Source organism: Lissotriton vulgaris, chromosome 10 (genome assembly GCF_964263255.1).
Source record: "Lissotriton vulgaris chromosome 10, aLisVul1.2, whole genome shotgun sequence".
NCBI classification, from domain to species: domain Eukaryota; kingdom Metazoa; phylum Chordata; class Amphibia; order Caudata; family Salamandridae; genus Lissotriton; species Lissotriton vulgaris.
In genome coordinates this window covers 155665729-155687852 of record NC_141698.1, presented here as the reverse complement: position 1 = coordinate 155687852, position 22124 = coordinate 155665729, and the positions used below count along the sequence as shown (strand labels likewise).

Here is a 22124-nt window from a genome sequence, read left to right as displayed (position 1 = left end):
AGCAACAAACAGTTTGCAACCCTAACCAACACTCGGCTGACACCAGATCCTTGCGAAGCGACTTGGAGTTCTCCGCCCATTTCATTGGAAAGACAAGGAGGATTGAATCTGATCTGCATCGTGCCTCACAGCCTCTGCCAACCTAGGTCCAGCCTAGGCTCCTACCTGTACAGCACCAGGTCAGTTCCCCTCCTTTTGGCTACACTAGTAAAAAACAATGACACATGGAGTACCTTTGAAATCCCAGATGAAGTTGCTCTACTTAAAATATAAAAAATAATAAAACACCTCCAACCATTTCAAGGATCCTCTACCCACCAAGTTAATCAAACAGCTGAGCCCCTCCATACTTCCTCTCTGGGCAAAGATTGTCAATGTATCTCTCTCTCAGGGACTGTTTCCTGACTGCTTAAAGGTAGGATAGGTCACCCCTATAAAAAAAAAAATACGGACCAGGCTAACCTCAATAATTACTGCCCAATCACCAACATCCCAGCACTAGCAACGTTTTTAGAGAAATCCGTACACCTACAGCTCTGCAACCACATTGAGCAATTTCAACTCCTTGATCATCACCAATCTAGTTTCAGAACTGGTCATAGCACTGAAATGGCTCTAACACACATTGTCGATGACACCCTGGAATGCTAGACCAGAATGAACTCTGCTTACTTATTCTACTTGATCTCTTCTCCACTTTTGATTCAGTCAATCATCATAAGAAGAGGATGGGACTATCTGGCCCCATCTTAAACTGGTTTGCCTCCTTCCTTCATAATAGAGCACAAATAATCAAAGTCAATCATGCCCTATCTGACACCACCCCAGTCACGATTAGATGCCTCAATAATCCACAGTCTCACTCACCTTGTTCGAATTGCTTATGCAACTTCCTATTGAACGCCTGAAGATCTCACACATTCACTAACACATGTACGCAGATGATACACAAATGTATCTGAAAATTTCCTTACCCGAAGATGTCAAACTGCTCAACTGCACCTTTCTGAAAACACAACAATGGCTGACCCCCAATCACCTCATGCTTAACACTCTAAAAACTGAATTCCTACTGATCACCCCTCACAATCATTCTGCCCCCATAGAAGAATGACTCAACTCACTGCTCTTAACTGCGTCCCACATGTGATTGGTTCCACTAGATCCCTAGGTATAACACTGGACAAATACCTGAATGTGCAAGATCCTATCAGTGCCACCACCGGGGGAGCCAATTACCAACTAAATGTACTGAGGGAAATCAAACCTTTCAGTTAGCTGTCCAATCCTTGGTCATCTCCCGTTTAGATAATGGAAGTGCTATTCGGACAGACCTACCCAAAGTAAGACTGGCCCCAAGACGGGCCTCATTGAATTCAGCTGCTAGGCTCATCACAGGATCCAGGAAATTCTACCATTTTACCCCCAATCTCAACCATCTACAATGGCTCCCATTTGAAGCTAGAATCCAGTTGAAGATAGTTTGCATGAGTCATAACGCCATCTACCACAACACATCTGTATACATGGCTTAAAAACTTGAACTGTTGGGTGGCAGTTCCTCCTCAGGAGGCTCTAACTCCCTGCTGCTGAAGCCACAGATGTTCAACAAAAAGAAGACTTACAACCGCTCCTTCTCTGGTCCGGCTCCAAGAATATGGAACTCACTGCTCCCAGAAATTAGGACAAACCTTCTTCAAAAAAGAAATAAGAAAGCTTCTATTGAATGGATTCTACCACTAGTTATCTTTAGTCACTCATCTTGTTCTATGTCACATGAACTTACACGGATCATTGATCCACCAAGCTGCTGTGGTTTACTGTATCTGTGTTTTGCATTGCTCCCTACATTTCCTCCTTGCATTTTACCAATTATGTATGACCTGGATGCAATGTGTACAGCTCTCTGATACCCGAAAGGGTCGTGTTTACACTTGGTGAAACTCTGCAAGTAAATAAAATGAATTAAGTAAACACTTGACAAGCACACAACACAGCTAGAAGTGCCCTATGAGTTTACTTCCAATAATACTTGCCTACAATTAAACCACACATACAACAGAATACATAAGACAGAGCACTCATATTCAACAATACCTTGATTAAAAAGGGAGCATATGGACCTCGGTGGTTAAGAGTGACAAAGCACTCCGTTGGAAAAATGCACCTTTAACCCCTTCGCTGCGGGGCTGTTTTCTGGGGGGCGGGGGCGGGGGGGGGGGGGGTACGCGCACAGCGCACTGGTGCTCAAGTGCTCATGACGAGCTCAGCTCGTCATGACCACGCCCATTCCAATGGAACTCTCAGCACAGCAGGGGAATCAGCCCAGCATGCGAGCGTTCCATTTAACGGGCGCGGTCAAGACAAGCTCAGCTCGTCATGAGCACCGGAGCACCGTGGCTCATGACGAGCTGAGTCATCATGAGCACAGGAGGGGTTAATCATCCTCACCCGCCAACTTGACCAACTTGACCAATATGCAGCACACTTTGTTAAAGCACTGGACAATATTAAAACTGTTCTCCTACTAGATGTGGTATTGGTTAGTCAAGAGATCAATCAGTCAAGTGATATTTAGATCTAAGATGCAAATTCTCTTAGAAAACGGACTTAATTAACTTAATTTAGAAATTTGATTACATTGAAATTAAACTCCATCTGTGTCAAGCTGGGATGGGAGGGCCTTAAGCAGTTCACTTCCACAAATGAGTCAATAGGTTCCGTAATGGAGTAAATGTATAAATACTAAACATGGTTCCCTAAGAGGTCACAGTACTAACAGGGATTTAGCTAAATTATGGTTAATTATAGTCCCCCTTTACTAAATGTATGTTAATTAGGAGCCAAAAGGACACTGGACTGAGCCAGAGTTATTGAAAACCGAGGAGACAGTGAACTCGGTGTACAGTACTAGACAGCTATGGGGCAGTGGCTTAAGTGTGACTCAGTATGGAATTAAGAGGACAGTTTCATGAAGGTGAGCTTCAGGGCAACTGCAAAGAAATGGATTAGCTCATTACAGGAAATCTAAGAGGTTAACGTCCAGAATGTGAGTTCCTGGAAAATGTATAGCACACCACAAGGAATGCTACTGGGATGATGCTCTATGATGATGCTACACTCAACGTAAATGACAAGGGAGCAGAGAAACATCTGTTATATTATGTGTAATTGTATAGTGGGCTAATCCCCCATGAGGGTATCTAGGCACATTTGCACGTGACGGGCAGCTGTCTCCTGGCGAGGCTAATAGATGAGCCGTGTCTTCAGCTTCTTGTGGAACCTGTGAAGCGATGCAGAGACTCTGATGTGAGGAGGGTCGTTCATGACTTAGGGAGATATATGAGAAGGCGCGGAATCTGGCTATGGTTGTGCAGATGAGGGGTGTGCGTGCCAGTGAGAGTCTGGCTGTGCGGAGGTGCCTGGGAGTTGTTCAACAGTGTATGCGGCTCTTGAGGTATCTGGGCCGGTGTTATGTAGTGCTTTGAATGTGTGTGTGAGCAGTTTGAATTGGATTCTTTTGTGGATTGTGAGCCAGTGCAGTTCTCTGAGGTAGGGAGTGATGTGGGTGTGATGAGCTAGTTTGAGTATGAGTCTTGCTGCGTTTTGGTCTAGAGCCAGTTCAGGAGTTTCTTTGTGATTCCTACCTTGAGTGTGTTGCTGTAATCGACTTGTCGTTGATCAGGGCCTGTGTGACCGTCTTACTGGTGTTCTCATGAAGCCATTTGAAGATGTTTTGTAGCATCTTAAAGATGTTGAAGCAGATGGAGGTTATTGTATTTATTTGGGCTGTCATGTCGAGGTTGTTCAGGATGATTCTGAGATTTCTTACGTCGGTGGTGGGTGAGGGTCCTAGGTTAGTAGGCCACCTTATTGAGTCCCAGGCAGAGATTTTCATTTTAAAGATTACCACTTCAGTTTTGTCAGTGTTCAGTTTGAGACAGTTGATTTTCATCCATGCGGCTACCGCTGTCATGCATGTTATGAAGTTGTTTTTGGTAGTGAGGGTCTTGCTGATAGGGAGACGATCAGTTTGTTATCGTCTGCGTAGGAGAGTATGCTGATGTTGTGGAATTTGATTATGTCTGCTAGTGGAGTCATGCAGATGTTGAATGAGGTAGAGATAAGAAATGATGATGGGGGACTCGACATATGGGGTTCTTTGCCTTTGATGGGTAGGGTGGCAGGCACTTTTCTCATGCATACAATGATTCATGTACCAATGTGAGCACAGTAAATGTGATTCAGGCTGACACCAGAGACCATCCTTAAGTCAGCAATGTGATTCTTTGGTGGAACGCTGCATGTGCAAAGCATTCTGCAACACATAAGGGTTTGGTGATAATGTTTTTGGTGCTATTTGTAAGAAGTGAATTAGATAGACCATGTTTATTCTAATTATGAACCTTGCGGTCTCAGTCCTCTTCAGATCAGCCAGACAGGCATGTGCTTTTCGCAGGAACCTAAGATAGTTGTTCGATGGGAAAATTATAGCACTGCTGCGGCTGTCCATTGACTCGTTGGACACAAATGGGATTCATAGTGTTGTGGTTTTGTTTTTGGGCAGATCTTGGTGTCTCCAACTGTAAACTTATTATACCTGACTTGTTCTCTTTTTAGAGTAGCGCCTTTGCCTACCAGAAGGAACTCCCCTTTGACTTTGTTCAGGCTTTAAAAATTGTCATCCAGCCAGCCCTGCAGCTTGAATATATTCAGTAAAGTACTCCAAATTGTCATGCAGTCATTGGACAGATATAATACTATGTGTTTCTGTCAGTCACTGGAGAACTAAGAGTCACCAGCATTAATGTGCGTCACTAGGGGGAACTATGAGGACACTGGGGCAGATTTAGTCAACTGCACCAGAAGCATTGACAGCAGTCCCATTAGTCCATACAGCATGAGCTATGCTGTGTGTTACTAGGAAGGGGGGAAGTGTGTGAGCTCAGTGTGTGCTACGGGGAATTGTGATTGGCCTAGACTAAATGTGGTTTAGTGGGGAAGTAAGAGGGACCTGAGATTAATTGGCACTGGGGAATCAGGGGGGTAGCAGCCTGAGTGAGACTCTCACCAGCTAAATCCACCCCTTCGGTGTTCACATTATCAGGGGTGCCAATTACTCCAGGGGTGCCAAGTTATCTGCTGTTCTTAGTGGAACCCTTAGGTTTCACTGAGAAATGGGGAATTACCAAATGGAACAGTCATTCTGGGTCTCATTTACTTAGTAATTTTTCATTCCTTTATGCGCCCCACCCCAAACATTTTCAGATGATTTGAACAGCTGAAAGATCTGGGGATATAAGACAGGTTTGCTGTCTTTCCGAGGACCTCCTAATGTTCGATTGGTCAAGAAACAGGTTAGCGACAACATTGGAAATCTCACTCTCTCATAATGAGGCATTATGTGTGTGTTACTGTAGAACCAAGGTGATAGTATATGAATGCAGTGCGTTAATTGTGAACAAAGATGACCATGTACTAAATATGTGTTACTGGAGAACTAGATGACCCTGGACTAATGCTTGTTACTGGGGAACTAAGATGACCCTGGGCTAATTGTGTGTCTCAGGAAAACTGTTATGACTCTGGACTAAATGTATGTTTATGGGGAACTGTGATGACCCTGGACTAAATGTGTGCTACTGGGAACTAAGATGATTCTGGACTACTTGTGTGTTACTGGGGAAATAAGATGCTCTTGAACTAAATGGGTATTACTGGGAACTATGAGGGCTCAATGTGTGCTTGAGACCCTAGGCGCATGTAATTTATGGGGAACTAAGAAGTCACCCGCTGGCTTAATGTCAAAAGGGTAGCAGGCATGCACTGGGCTGAGTCATTGAGGAACTAAGCGAAAGGTAGGCTAAATGTGAGTTAGTGTTTAAATAAGAGGACACTGTACAAGAGAAATTCTAACACATAGCCCCTGGTCTGCCAACTATAAGAACATTCTCACAGTTTAGAGGTGGAAGAGGGGCTTTGGAGTAGTCAGAGCCTGGATAAGGGGTGCGACCTAGAGCCATTTGTTGTCTGACAGTGCATGGTTGGCATCTGAGGCGCTGAGCGCTGAAAAGGGGGCGTGGATTACCGGTGGAGAGACTGCCTAACCTGGGGGAAAAAACAAAAAGCTCAGAAGCTGTTGCTGATGTTCTAATGGGTTGTAGTTGCTAAACAACCCCCATATACACTAGTTGTGCAAAATGTCCACAAAAGAGAGGGAAACCCACTCTCTGTAGAGGTTTCCAGCTCATATTTTCTTACATCTTCTGATATAGTTCCTTTACCGGGTGTCCATGTGAAAGGAGTCGATTTTGGTTGACACGAGGGGGCCCAATGTATGTTGGCAGGTCTGTAGCCCCTGTCATGTGACAACTTCACAGTCTCTTCCTTCCAGCTTAAATACAGTGAAAAGCATGCTGCGCCATGTACAAGGGTAATCACCATAAGAAAGATTTATGAACTCCATTAGAACAATATTAGATGACAATTAGTTTTTTTGGGTTGTTACAAATGTATGCTTAAATCATGGATGAAACATTGACACATAAGGGGCTATTAAAAAGATCATGGTGTTTGCAGGCGGTAATACAGCACCCGTTATTACCAATACTATGTATACGTAAAACCAGAGCTCGGTGTTACCAGAGAAGCACCAGTCGATCCAATAAAGGGCCCTAAGAAATGGGTCCCAAAAACACTCCTTATTCTCCAGAGGATGAGTACATGCATTTGAAATTGTTGTGAAAATCTCCAAAACCTTAATTAGCACCTTGAGACCCTCGGGTGAGTAGTCGGGCTTTACAAACTCCTGATTGATTGATTACTCATAACGGCATAGCAAAGTGGACGAACAACGTGGGTGAGCAGTCATTCGGAACTGACTATCTTTGACGAGATGGGATCCAAACAAGATTTGAGGCCTAATGAATACAACATTGCCATGAAAAAGCCCTTTAACACATTTCCAAGGCCAAAACGTGTTGGCTGATAGATTATAAGAATGAAGATTTTGGAGATTTTCACAACTATTTGAAGTCTATATACTCCACTAATATATGCTTATTGCTCATTCTCAAGTGGGTATTGATGTTACTTAAAGAGGACTCCAGCAAGACCTCAGCACATACTTAGAACAGTTCTGGACTCATTGTTCTAAGACCTCCTTCTGAATATCTTCCCTATGGAATGAGACTTGACATGCATGAGACGGTGCTACTGCACACATTTCATGATCTGAATCCTTCATCTCAGGCATTTTACCAAAGACAAAGTCCAGGTTTGACATGGAGGATTTATCTCCAGTAAAATAAAATCATGCAGGATTACAGCACTCGACAGGGCCAGGCGCTGCTTGTTTAGTCCAAAATGGAACTAGCCTGAAATTCAATACAAAGACATTAGGGCCACTCAGAACCACTTCCTGAAAGTTTTCTGGGAGTGCTGGTTTTCCTATTTTATGTAGTGGATGTAGAGTAATGTCTTATTATTGGTAGAGAAACACTTACCTGCTGTTTAGCTTTATTGTTCCCAATATTGGGGCTTTTATTTATTTTTTTCCAGGGGAAATTTACCTTCAAAAATGGACGTACTTATGAGGGGGAGTTTCAGAATGACGTCATAGCAGAGTTTCCCCATTTTCAGATGGACAGAATAAACACCCCTGACCTCAGTGGCATCCGCACACAAAGCCCAGTTGCTTCTGGTAAGGAAAATGAATCAGAGCAAGCCATGTTGTCATTTTTTTAAATGTAAATGTATACATTGATTGCTATGCACCCAAACGGTAATTTAGGGGAGATGGGCTGACTGTTGCCAAGTACTGTGTTAAAAAAACATGGACGCAGAAATGTTATATTACACTATACACTGTGGCCGTCATTACTGGAGCTACGTGATTTCTGCGAGGTAATACCATTTAGAGTAATGCCAATACTAAGGAATTCGTTACCTTTCTCTTGGTGCACTATGACCTCCTGTTTTCAAGTTCAGCAGGTTGGAATGAGGAATAATATAGCTAAATCACATGTTTTGGCCTGTTCTGAGTTTCTAAACAGGAAAGACTTCAGCTGCACAAATTTTACTGGGCAATTTATGCAGGGAAACATCACCAGGTCTTTGCAGTGTTTGCGCACTTAGGCCAATTTATCATTCTTTGACGCAATGCAAGGGTAAGGGCAGGAATGCACCGTATGTACCATTATATGATACATTGCTATCCTTTTCTAGCGCTGGTGCACGTTTCTCTGCCTGGCGCCAACACAAGCACTCTTGCACCATGTTGCAAGGGTGCCTGCGCTGTAGGCAGGGTCGTTTTAGTGCAGGAATGGACACCTTCCTGCGTAAAAACAATCCTTAGAGAGATTTTACTCTTTCTATGTGTGCATTCTGCAGCACACATAGAAAGAGGAATAAACAAGGAGAAATAAAGATATTTCCACTTGTTACGCCTCATATGGGGAGGTGTAGCATTTTGATGCATTCCCAGGTCTTCCACTAATGGTACATCTGGGAATGCGCCAAATTCATGGGTGGGTTCGTGAGAGCTCCCACGCTTCACCCATGGAACACTTCACTGGGGCAGAGTAACGCAAGGCATAGATTTGTGCTGCCATGCATTACTCTACATGTGCTTTCTTTCTCAGGGATGGTATGTCTCGGAACTAGGCCATCACCAAGAGCTCCTAGCTCAGTGGGGTGCTAAATTAAGGGAACAAAATAAAATCAAACCACTGAAATGAAATAAAAATGGTGGGGCTGCTTACTATATGCTCACCTGGGGTACTAGCTGTTAGCAGCTACTCTATGACCGCTCCTGCTACTCCCGTCTTCAAGTCAATCCTTTATGCTCGCCTTCAAGTCCATCCTCTATCCTGCCACTCTGTGCCCTGGTGTCGGGTCGGAATGTTTGAAATGCGACGCTGATGCTATGTGAAAAGACTTTAAGGGGCTTTAGTGAATTTCACACTCTGGTCCTTATGAAGTGCTAGATTATTTCTGAAATTTCACAAGTGTTCCTTACTCATTTGCAGTCCAGGTTGACTCGGATGATATTAGGAATAAAGAAGATGCTGATCCCTCACCCAAAAAGGGGGGCATGCTTCATCCTCAGGGTTTCTGTTGACTTTTACTTTTATGGTTTTGGGCGGTTGAAGCCAGAGTTATCCGTGCAGGTGCCATAAAACAGTAGCAAAGGGGCGTTTGTCTTAGAGAAATGCATCAGCTCACCAACATTGAGAAATACATGGGAAGCAATGGTCTACTACACCTTGACAGCAATTTTTATACACATTTATTTTACTCTTCTAATTAAACACCTTGCGCGGCTTGATAAATCTCACTTCAGTTGTGCGCCTCCCTGGTGCCCCCGTGCTTGGCGCAAGGGCGAAGCACCCCTTGATAATTGTGTCCCTTATCGGATGTAACCCTGTTCGAAGTCAAATTCGCAGTTTGTGCCTGAATCGGTTTTACTGTGATCCGTTTAATGTGGGCCTAAAACATGTGAATGATTGCATAGTAATTACATTCACATTATTCAAAGATGAACACAAAACTATGTGGTGCACTACAATATGACATAATCTGAAATATGTCTTCACCACACAAAGGGTTAGAGAGAGACAATTATATAGGACCACAGTACACCCATCCCAATTTAGTAATTTCATACACAAAATAATGTTGTCCGTATGACATACTAGATTCTTTCTGAGATATCAAAATAGTTCCATTTCTACCTGTACTCCAAATTTAGTATGATGAGATTAGGTTAAAAAGGAAGCCAACCACGTACTCCTATTGTGACATGTTTCATCCTTAGGATTGCTCCTCACCTGCAACGTGTGGTGGTTGTGGTGGTGGGCTCACCAAGATATATGTGTGTGTGGGTATCTTAATCTGTATATGTTTGTCACCTTTTAACTGCTAAACCATGTATTCTTTTTTCCCTTTTAGTCTTGTTTACTTAGCACAAGATTCATTATGTGGCTGACTTGGGCTTTTAGAACTTTCTCATCTTGCAGTCATGATATTTCTGTCTCTGTTTAGAATGCCTTTTTGGTTAGGGGCCTTCGTCAGGACTATCCCCAGAGTTATCCCAAATGTCATCTATCGCCAAATCATTGGCTCATAACTGTGTTTAATTAGAAGAGTAAAATAAATGTGTATACAAATTGCTGTCAAGGTGTAGTAGACCATTGCTTCCCATGTATTTCTCAATGTTGGTGAGCTGATGCATTTCTCTAAGACAAACGCCCCTTTGCTACTGTTTTATGGCACCTGCACGGATAACTCTGGCTTCAACCGCCCAAAACCATAAAAGTAAAAGTCAACAGAAACCCTGAGGATGAAGCATGCCCCCATTTTTGGGTGAGGGATCAGCATCTTCTTTATTCCTAATATCATCCGAGTCAACCTGGACTGCAAATGAGTAAGGAACACTTGTGAAATTTCAGAAATAATCTAGTACTTCATAAGGACCAGAGTGTGAAATTCACTAAAGCCCCCTAAAGTCTTTTCACATAGCATCAGCGTCGCATTTCAAACATTCCGACCCGACACCAGGGCACAGAGTGGCAGGATAGAGGATGGACTTGAAGGCGAGCATAAAGGATTGACTTGAAGACGGGAGTAGCAGGAGCGGTCATAGAGTAGCTGCTAACAACTAGTGCCCTAGGTGAGCCATATAGTAAGCAGCCACACCATTTTTATTTCATTTCAGTGTTTTGATTTTATTTTGTTCCCTTAATTTAGCACCCCACTGAACTAGAAGCTCTTGGTAATCGCCTAGTTCCGAGACATACCATCGCTGAGGAAGAAAGCAGAAGGGGTAAGTGAGGAAGTGATAAGTAGGATGGATAAACCATTAGGCACAAGCGAAGCAAAGTTAAGTAAAGTATTGTGCATTTATTGTCTGGCTTGACTAGTACCTAAATAGCACCCTCTTATGCTTTAGGATTTCTTTCAGCAACTTATGTCTTCCTGTAATAAAAAACAGTAAAAACGTTAGAAATTATACACCATGCCAGCACACAGAATGCACATGGGGTTGAGGAAAAACCACCTAAACAGTTGTGGCTCCTAGGCATGCAAAATTCACTCAGATTCCAGAGGGTGGATGCATAGAAAAAACTAGTAGGCCTAACTGGCCAACCCATTTACGCCCTCTGCCACCAAATAGCAACTCTTCAATGCATTTTTCCTGCACGTTGTATTTTACACCGTATTGCCATTACCTGCTTGAGTTAAGTCAGGAATGGTGTTTTTTAGGTTGGGGTGGACAGTGCAGCTTCCTCCGTGACCTGCTGCTTACGATATACATGGATAGAAGCTTTGGGTTTGCCCCTCATAATTACTTATTCCAGCCATTGGCTTAAGGCATTATCCCTCACATTTTAGATTGACCCAAAGGAGAATATATTTCTCATTGCCAGGCTGTTGGCTGTTTGAAGTATCACCCCACCTCCTTTGGAGTGCTTGCAATGTAACACACAAGGGATTATTTTAAATTAAAAAAGTACACTCAACCATCATACTTTTTTCTCATTCAGTTCTTCATTGAATTCTTCCTTTGCATACACAAAGCAATCCTTAAGTTTTACTGTAGCAGGTATTTTGGAATGTTTTTATTTATCACATTGTCAATACCTGTTCAATCCCACAATGCCATCACAACCAGTACAATATAACCAACATGACACATCACCAATATTAACACCACCCCACCAGCAACATATATCACCATCACTACTAGCATCATTACCACTACAAAAAGGCCACACAACACTAGTACCGCTATCTTACATCACCAATACCACCACCATCACCTATATGACACTAAAGCCAACGCCACCAGGAATACTTCCACCACCGATAGCACCAATACCACTACACCAGCACCACTAATGACACTACCAAACATTGGCAAAGCCACTAGGGCCAATATTGCATAACGTTCCTGTTTGTACCACAGCACACCTTTAAACAGGTACACCGGGTGCAAACAAGGACAGTGTGCCCTATTACAAGGAAATGCGCTATGCCAAGGCACCTATGAGCTCTCACTGCCCTGAGGGCAGAGCAGTAGTGAATGACAGAACTGCTGTTTGAATCGGCTACTCCATCATTCTCTGTGCTGGTTTGGCTGTGGTACATTCCATTATGTTAGTTGTGGAAGAATGCAGTCCAATTTAAAGTTGGAAAGGCTGGTCCTGAATGGTGTTGTAAATCGATACTTCTGTGACAACTGCCCAAAGTTTGGGCAGAAAAGATTTGCTCTGTACATTTTGTATTGTCAACTGAGATCCTCGAATCCTCCAATATGTGGTCAGGATTTCACTATTCCTTGGTATTAATAAAGTCTGGCTCATAATGCTTGTAAAGATATCTCCTTAGAGAACCATCTATGTTCCAAGGAGTGGGAATAATATAGGGCTAGTAACAAAAGCATAGCCTATCTCATCTGGATTCCGTTCATGGCCAGCTCAGACAAAGTCATGAATCTTCCCTGGTGATAGAAAATTCACTCTTCAAAACTCCCATGATGACATAAGTTGACATGGAGCAGCAAACAAACTCAAAACTACTTTAAAGGTTGCAACACTATACCTTGCAAACATCAGCCCGAAGTCGAACTCCAGTTGGGGGTGGCAACCAATTTGAGGCTCTACTTTTAGACAAACCATTGGGCAAAAAAGAGGTATCTGTGTGGTATAACTGGATATTGGAGGAGTCTGATGGAGAATTCCAACTTCTAGAGATGTAGTGGGGCTCTGCCCTAGTATGTCCTAACCTAGCTCATCTGTGGATGATATCATTTCAAGTTCTATGGGATATTGTGAAGCCTGCATGGCTGCGTAGAAACCACCTGTACAAGCTTCATAGAGCATATTATTCCCCACGAAGGATTTCAAAATGTACCCAAGGTTCCCCGGTGGCCTGTGCTAGATGTGGCCTAATGGAGGCCACTGACGTACATATGTTTTTTGAATGCCCCTGCATTTCAGTTTTTTGGGATTCCATTAGTAAGTTGCTTTCTGATTCTTTGGGTTTCCAAATTTCTATAGATCTACCACTTGTCATATTGGGAGTGAGCGATGGAGTTCGAAGCCCAGCGAAAAATCTTCTTTTCTATTCCATTTTCCTGGCAAGAAGGGAGATCTGTATAAAGTGTAAGGATCAGCATCTACCGTCGCTACCTGATTGGCGAGCTTCCGTCCTTCAAGTGTCTAGACTTGATTTGGCAAGAGCTGGGAACCGCAATAAAAGATCCTTTTGGCATTTGCTAAAATGGAACTAGCTGTCCGGGTTTTTTTTTTCCCCCGGTCCAATGATTATGCTGCTATGGTTTACCTCCCTCTGTTTACCGGATTTTACTTTCCCGGTTTTCCTTATTTTTTTGGGCAGTAACATCCACAAGCATATGGTTTTCAATTGCAGGCCTAAGTTACCCTTGTTATGCTGAAGGGTCGCGAAATAGGAACAGTTTATAACCCCTGCCAGTCTTGTACTGAGACAGCATATGGTACACAAACAACCTGCAATATTTGAAACCTTGTGGAATATGAGGACAAAAAAAAAAACTACGTCAAAGGAGCACATCGTGTTCCAGCTTCATTTTTATTGTAAACTAGCTTACCCGTCGTGCGTTGCTGCGATCTCAGAAGAAAGGAAATTCAAGGAAACTCGTTATGATAATATTAAATTTACATTGTGTCATTGTTATTGAAACTTATTCATTTTATTTTTTAAAACATTTCTAAGTGTGGCTTGAGCAGTGCGTCCTCGATTGGCTTCCAATCTTGATTCTGGGTGCTCTCCTGTTTCATTCGAGTGGGCTTGAGCAATGCGTAATTGATCGTTTTCCAATCTTGATTCTCGTTGCTCTCCTGTTTCATTCGAGCAGGCTTGAGCAGTGCATAATCGATCTGTTTCCAATCTTGATTCTCGTTGCTTGTTCGTTTGAGAAGAACCGGTTTGAGCAGTGCGTACTCGATCGTCTTCTAATCTTGATTCTCGTTGCGTGTTCGTTTGAGAATTACGGGCTTGAGCAGCTTGTATTTGAACAGCTTCTAATCTTGCTTCCAGTTGCTCATCTGTTTCTGAAGCTCGTAATGCCTTTTTCTTTCGTGCTTCTGATGTAGATTGACCAATCGATTTCCGTTTGGGGGTCATAACTGTCGACGATGCTCGCAAATTCGCTGTCTATTTCAGTATTCGAAAGATTATGAGGGCCCTGGGGGGCCGATTAAAAAAAAGTTTTTTTTACAGAAACATTCGCGGGAGTGTACTCAACAACTTCCCAAAGTTTCATGGCGATCGGATAAATGGTGTAGTAATGCATAAAGGACAGACAGACAGACATATAGATGTAGAATATTGAGCCATTTGCAGTAAGGCTTGCTGCATATTATAAGCGAGGGAGCACAGCCCAGATAATTGGTAGGGAAGGGAAATCCACACCCTAACGAAGAAAAACTTTCAAATGACGGTATAAAATGGACAGCTCTCCATAAGAAGTAATAGAAACTGATGTTTTATGAGTAAATATATAATTGATGAAGGTAGTAAAACAATTTCAGAATTTTCTCTGAACGTATGGAAATAAATATCTTCACTATATAAACGTACAATTTACACATAAATTGTTCATAGCACGACATGCCAACTCATTAATTTCAGTATGTGCACAGAAATCCACAGGTGAATAATGCATTATAAGGAGAACCTTTTGATATTTTTGCACATGTTTTGGTAACTGGCCGTTGAAGTAACCCACAACCTATTAGAAACGTACATGTGTAACTCACACTAATTGTGCTCAATCTTTATCTTTTTTAAATGAAGTAATGCTTGTACTTAAAACTTTGCTGGTGTGTAAATTGTGCACCATGTCATTTTTACTATACAAAATCAGGCTTGTCTTTGGTACTGCAATATTTCTATTTTATGTACATATAGTCAATCTATGCTGTGTATGTTTGTTGGCTCTTTACCTCCTACTTTGTTTATCTTAAATGATCCAGCCGCTTAAAGAGTAATTTGAGGAATAGTAGGCTGGATGACGTCATCAGATATGTCATTAGAGATGTCATGTGTGATGTAATCAATTGTGTCTTTTAACATATCATGAGTGATGTAATATGTGATGTCATATGTTATCCATGGCCGGGGTGCATGCTCAGTAAACTATAACAGGTGAATTTCAGTACTTTTTTGTCTTTAGTGTTCGTGTTTTTTCAATGCCTAACTATAATGTCACTTTAATCTTTGTTTTTTTCAAAACCCGCCCCTACACACACACACACATACAAGTATTGTCTTGGGCCTGTTGTAAAATATTATGTTAAATTGAATAGAGAGGGACCCCCGTAACCAGGGGAATAGGGTACTTATCAACAGTAAAGTAAAAGTTTCCCTTGGTAAGTTTCTTGACTAATCAAGCCCACATTTTGATATTGGACATTTACACTAGACAAAATATAACTGAAACATATATGTAAAAAACTTATTTCAAATGTATTATTTTGTTAAAAACATAGAAAAATCACACAGTAAAAGCATATATAAAAAATACAATTCTACTTCACACAAAGTTTGTCAACATAAGATACTAACTGTACAAATATAATAAACAATGCCCTTAAATTCATCAATAAAAGACACAATACAGGGGAAAGACAGAAGGAGGGACAGTATCATTTGTCGTTGAAATTTAGCACATCGAGTATTGCAATCTCAAAACACCAATCCTGGGCGCTTTCAAATCTTGCGACCTGCAGGTTTGGCACGGTTACCCAACTGAGCAATTTATGTGGCGTCAACATAAATTGCTCAATTGGGTAACCGTGCCAAACCTGCAGTATATTTGTACAGTTAGTATCTTATGTTGACAAACTTTGTGTGAAGTAGAATTGTATTTTTTATATATGCTTTTACTGTGTGATTTTTCTATGTTTTTAACAAAATAATAAATTTGAAATACGTTTTTTACATATATGTTTCTGTTATATTTTGTCTAGTGTAAATGTCCAATATCAAAATGTGACCTTGATTAGTCAAGAAACTTACCAAGGGAAACTTTGACTTTACTGTAAAATATTATGTACCTTCACATCATTGTACGTAAATATAAATATGAATTTGTTAAATAGCGTGGGAGACAATTTGTAATAAACAGAAAAAAACATTGTGGTATATCTTCACCATGGATGACAGATGCATGTAAGAGAATAGCTGTGGAGTGAAGGATAAAGGGTGAGACTACTGTGCAATCCTTTATTCTACTGTAAGTGGTTAATTTATCCTTTATGTTTTACTAGCATAGAGTAAGTTTAACAACCTTTTCTCTTGAATGTAATGTCCTATCTTAACATCTGCTCCTACCCTTTTATCACTTTCATTATTCTCGATTTATTGCCATGCTTTCTGAAAGATCATCTACGGATGCCTGAGGCGAGTAATAATGTTAGTTTATTTTGCTTCACAGAAAAAATTCCTTCTGTATTTGCAAGTCTGGACATGGGTTCTATACTTGGATCAAATATAGAACTAGATATATCGTCCTTGTTGGAAGTGTTTCCAGAGGATGAAAGACCAAATCAACTCAAACAAGTGAGTAACCTCCATGTTTTTTCTCTTTATTGCTGATTTGGAGGTAATGAGGTAATGAGGAACTCCAGCCAAAAAGGTAATCTAATCCCCTTTCCAGACAACCTAAAGGAAGCTGTCTCGATATATTTCTTTTATTAACCCAGAGAGAAATTGAAAAGTCAATTTGACGGCGTATTCGTGCAGGCACATGGCAACCATAATAACCCTTTCGGAAGTCCTTGTAGCCCAGATGTGAATCTCTAGATGGTTATTATTTCCTGCATTTGAAGATAAAAAAATAATAGGAACATGTCGGGTGATTAGCCTGTGGCCCTCTGCCAAAACACTCCCACCGTCACCAAATAAAATAGCCATGTTGTAAAACCCTCACCTTCCTCAACCTCAAAAGAAGTTCATGAGGGTACTCGATCCCATGACCATCCTGACTGGGTGCAGCCTACATGCAAAGACCAGTTCTGATTGATGAAAAGCAGGAAGCCATTGGCTGAAACAATCTGGTGTTTTAGTCATTCTAACTGGCTACCCTTCCGAATTGCTCTATCTGTTGAGGGCATCATGATTGGTTAATGGGTAGCCAGTTAGAATTACAAGGGCCCACCACACCTTAGTGGGTTGGCTTTGCTGGCCAGGACCTGTAGCAAAGCACAGGAACTCTACAATGGTCTGTGTACACAGGGTTGGTGTTTCTTATTGTGACCACCCATTATTATTCGTTACATTTAATATATTAGACCAATTTTCTTCTCAGATTTCTTTAATACTAGTGCACCACACAATTGGTTCTGACCATTTGCACCCAGGGTTACTCATTGCATTTCTATTTTTGACCACATTTCATTTCAATTTTCTACTTAAATAGCAATGTATTATACATGTGATTCCTGCTATTACTGGAGTGCTTCCGGGTTTATTATGCGGAGCTGTACGAAAGTCAGTTGGGGGTGGAGGCCCACGAAATTGCGGCGTATCTGCAGTCGAGGCAGCTTCCGGTCCTTGACGAGGACGATGCGAAAACTTTAGGTGGACCGATCACGTTGGCTGAGATCAGGGCAGCCATTAAGCACATGGCGCGGAATAAAACGCCCGGGGTGGATGGATTACCGATAGAGTTCTACCAGAAGTTCGTAGATAGTCTGGCGCCCAGACTGCTGGTGGTATATACGGAAGCTTACAGGTCGGGGGGTCTGCCCGGTTCAATGAGGGAAGCGCTGATAGTGCCGTTGCTGAAACCCGGCAGGGAACCGACGGATGTGAAGTCCTATAGACCATTGTCCATGCTGACGGTGGACTACAAGATATTGAGTCGGATTTTGGCCACCAGGTTGGCCCCACATATGACTGGCCTGGTACACAGGGATCAGGCGGGGTTTATCCCCACGAGGAGCACGGCGTTAAATATTCGTCGCCTGGTTGGGATATTGGATGGTGCTATGAATGAGGACGGTACCCAGGCGGTGTTGTCGGTAGACATTGAGAAGGCATTCGATAGTTTAGAGTGGATCTATCTGGATGAAGTCCTAGTGCGATTTGGTATTGGAGATGGGTTCCGCAGGTGGACGCAGGTGCTGTATTCCTCGGCGACGGTGCGGGTACGCCTGGGCAGTTTAGTGTCAGCGGCTTATCCGGTCGGTAGGGGCACGCGACAGGGGTGCTCCCTTTCCCCCCTTCTGTTCGCATTGGCGATGGAACCCTTGGCGGTGCAAGCCAGGTCGGGAGACGTATATGCAGGGATTGCAAGTGGTGGGCAGCTGCACCATATCTCGCTGTACGTGGATGATCTGCTGTTGTATATGGAGGACACGGAACGGGCTTTGGAAGGGGCGATGGAAATGCTGTCAGAGTTTGGCCGGTTATCGGGCCTCAGAGTTAACTGGGCGAAGACCTGTGTCTTTCCGCTTCGAACGGATGTACCCTGCCCTGCACGTGATTTGGGAGTGGTCTGGGAGCCATCTTGTTTTACTTATTTGGGAGTCCGCATCTACCACGAGGCCGCGGACCTGCTAGAGGGCAATATTGGTCGGTGCGTGCGGGCGCTGAGAGGCTGTATGGCCTTTTGGGCGTCCCTACCACTGACGGTGTCGGGTAGGATTGCTCTTTTGAAAATGGTAGCGCTTCCGCGGCTCCTGTATTATTTCCGGACGCTGCCCATTTGGATTCCTCAGAGGATCTTTAAGGACTTGAGGACGATGGTTATTGATTTCCTGTGGGGGCATGGTCGCCGTAGAGTGGCACTGAACACGTTGCTACGCCCTAAGATCGAAGGGGGGATGGCCGTTCCCGACTTTGAGCTATACTACTTGGCGGCGCAGCTTCAGGTTCTGACGCAGCATGTGGCCAGGGTGTTCAGGGGGCCGGAATGCGACCGAGAGTTGGGGATACAGCGTCATGTACTGGCCTATATCGTTATGCAGCAGAAACTGGAGTTGCGAGGCCTCACCATGGAGGAGCGGACGCTCAGGCTATGTTGGCAGAGGAGTCTGAGAATGGCAAAGGCGACTCGGCCGTATGCACCGGAGATACCGATCGGCATGTTGACAGCTCTGCCGCATGGGGGCGATTGGTCCCCATTGTCGGAATGGGAGGAATCGGGACTGCAAGTAGTAGGGGACTTGTATGTAGATGGGACCTTGGTGCCCTTCGGGGTACTGCAGGAACAGTTTGGGTTGCCTGAGGGGGGCTTTCTATTGCACGTGGCGGTGGTGGCGGCCATCCAGAAACATTGGAGGGGAGGGCTCATTGAGCCGGAAATGACCATGGCGTGCCAGTACGTAGTGATGGCCGCTGGCACCTTTAAAGCGGTGACCTGCCTCCATAACAGGATGTTGAACGAGGGACTGGAACCGCTCCTAGGGCTCAAGGCGAAATGGGAGGCGAGTATAGGTAGGCCCATTCCGGACACAGTGTGGAGCCATATACTTCAGCGTACATGGAAGGGCACGAGGAACGCGCGCTTCCAGCAGGTGCACTTCTTTGTCTTACATAGGGCCTACTTGACTCCGGAGAAGATCAGACGGTACTTCCAGGTGCAGGACCCACGGTGCCCAAGGTGCTTGGCGCCGGAGGCGGATATGGATCACCTGTTCTGGGGTTGTTCGAACTTGGGGGCTTACTGGGCGGAGGTAGGGGAACTTCTCAATGCAGTGACCGACAGGGAGGTGGTGTTTGATATGGCGGCGTGCCTGTTGCTTTGGTTCCCACACACCAAACACACTAAGGTGACCAGCAAGTTTATTGACCTGGGGCTGATACTGGCGCAGAGGGAGATTACCTGGCACTGGAAGTCCAGGGGAGGACCGTCTGTTAGGAGGTGGAAGAATGACCTGCTGAGGTGGTCCGAGTGCGAGAGTGTGCTTCGGATGAGGCAGGCTGTCAAGCTTGATAATGAGAAGGCCTTGGACTTAGCGCGTGCATGGGAATTGATAGTGCAGGACTTGCGCGATTCATTGGTAGAGGATGAGGACTGACTGGATAGGACTTGAGGACACCGCGAGGCGTAGGAGTACAGAGATATCATTGGATCTGTAGTGGAACCCATACCAGAGTCAGGAACATGGCACACACCATTAGCGGTTGCGGGAGGAGTGGGGTTGGGGTTGTTTTGGGGCTGTTCCGGGGTGGGCAAGGAGCCGGGAGGCACTTAGCTACGGCAGCGATTCTGGGCCGGGACCGGTGACTGGGTATGTGGCGCGTAGGTGGAGCATAGGTGGATAACGGGCAGTGGCGGGGGAATACGGGATGACAAGATAGGGCCTCGTAGGACATGGGAAAGGGACTGCCAGCGGCTCTGTAGCACTGGAATGTACGCATAGGATGGCTGATGTTGGGGATAGGTTGTGGTTGGGGGGGTAAAATGCGGATACGTAAAAAGTTTTTCGACCATTGTCCCTAGGGGACACTCACCATGATGTCTTGCTACTAATTGGGATACTGTGCCGCCCGGCCTCCGGGATGCGGGCTGAATGGCTGTGTAAGATACACGCTCTTATGTTTGATGCGGGGGGACACCATGAGTGAATTGGTTGAGCAATTGTATGCTATGGTTTCTAATTCTGCAATAAAAACAAATTTAAAAAAAAAATGTGATTCCTGCTATTAGCACCAAAGCCTTCTCCTCACATTTAGGGGCTTATTTACAAGTCACTTGCGCTGTTGGTGCTTTACTTTTAATATGGGAAAAAATGACATACCGGCAGACATATTTTATTTCATTGTGTCTATTTTAATAACAATGCATCAAACATTTGTTTCAAACTGCTCATTGAGTACTGTGTTTTGTGACGTATTTATCTCAACGTTACTGTTTAAATGAATAAACATGTCTAGCAAATCTAAGTTTGCACAGTGATTTTGTAAAGGTGTGAGCTAGTGTCGAAAAAATACTTTGATTTAAGATTGCCATTGTTTTTTTGTGTAGGTGGAGTATGCGGTTTTGAGACACCTCTCTGAGCTGCGAAGAATTTACAACGTGTACAGCAGCCTGGGACAAGAGATTTCTGTCGACAACACATTCCTAATGACAAGGTTCCAATTCTGGAGGTTTCTGAAGGACTGCAAATTCCATCACTATGACATGACGATGTGTGACATGGACAGGATACTAAATGGTTAGAATCAATGATTCAGTTTCTTGTGGGGAAAATCCATTTGATGGGTGCAGACTTAAAAACTGTATTGAAAGTAAGCAGGCCAGACTAGGAATTCTCAACCACTGTTTAAAAAAAATATATATATATTTAAAATTATTTTTTATACATTATACAATCACTGTTTTTAATGCTATCTTTTGGGGGTTTATTTCCTATCACATGCAGCTGTAGAATGTGTTGTTTGCTAAAAACACAATTGTAACCCTTACCTTGCTTACTAAAAGATGGTTTTCTCATTCATGTCTAGGAGCCTTATTATGACTGTGGCGGTGTGGCAGTGGGCCGCCATGCCAGCACCCCGCTGCCACACTGTCAAAGCCATATTGAGACCACCCACCGTATTCCGACTGGAATCCAGGTTGGGTGGTCCTGGGGCGATTGGCCCGTGGCAGTGCAGTTCTAAGGCTCATACCTGAGCCGTAGCAGGGCACAGCAGTGGGAACGCCATTGCACGTTCCTGAAGAACATAGACGGTCAAGTCCATCCCCTGAGGTAACCGGGGGTGCATGAATACAGGGGGGCCCACCATGGGCCCCCTGCATGCATCCCCTGGTGCAGAGGCAACAGGGGTCCCTGTAGGGGCCACTGTATTTCCTCACACCACACTTTTCATGACGGGCTCACCGCCATGAAAACTGCGGTGGTTAGGAAACTCCTAATATGCTTGGCGGTGCCACAGCGGCACCTCAAGCATATTAGGGGCCTCAGACCACTGCAAGACCACCAGGGATCGCGAATCCCTGACGGCAGCAGCGGTCCCATGGTGATCCAATCTCCCTACTTGTAATAGGGCTGTCGGACCATAGCTGCGGTGGTAACTGCACCTCCACCGTGGGTTTGCTCATTCACCGGACCTCCAAACTCATAATA

The 22124-nt window shown here is 43.9% G+C and overlaps 1 protein-coding gene across 2 annotated transcripts in view; it reads left to right on the top strand.

Moving 5' to 3' along the window:
* Positions 1-22124, top strand: part of LOC147684868 (radial spoke head 10 homolog B2-like) — a 443845-nt gene that overhangs the window by 72726 nt on the left and 348995 nt on the right. For both annotated transcript variants that reach the window (XM_086940738.1, XM_086940739.1), the window contains exons 9-11: positions 7561-7702; positions 16484-16608; positions 21023-21212. In XM_086940738.1, the coding sequence (XP_086796864.1) occupies positions 7561-7702; positions 16484-16608; positions 21023-21212 (457 nt within the window). The remainder of the gene's footprint in view (positions 1-7560; positions 7703-16483; positions 16609-21022; positions 21213-22124) is intronic.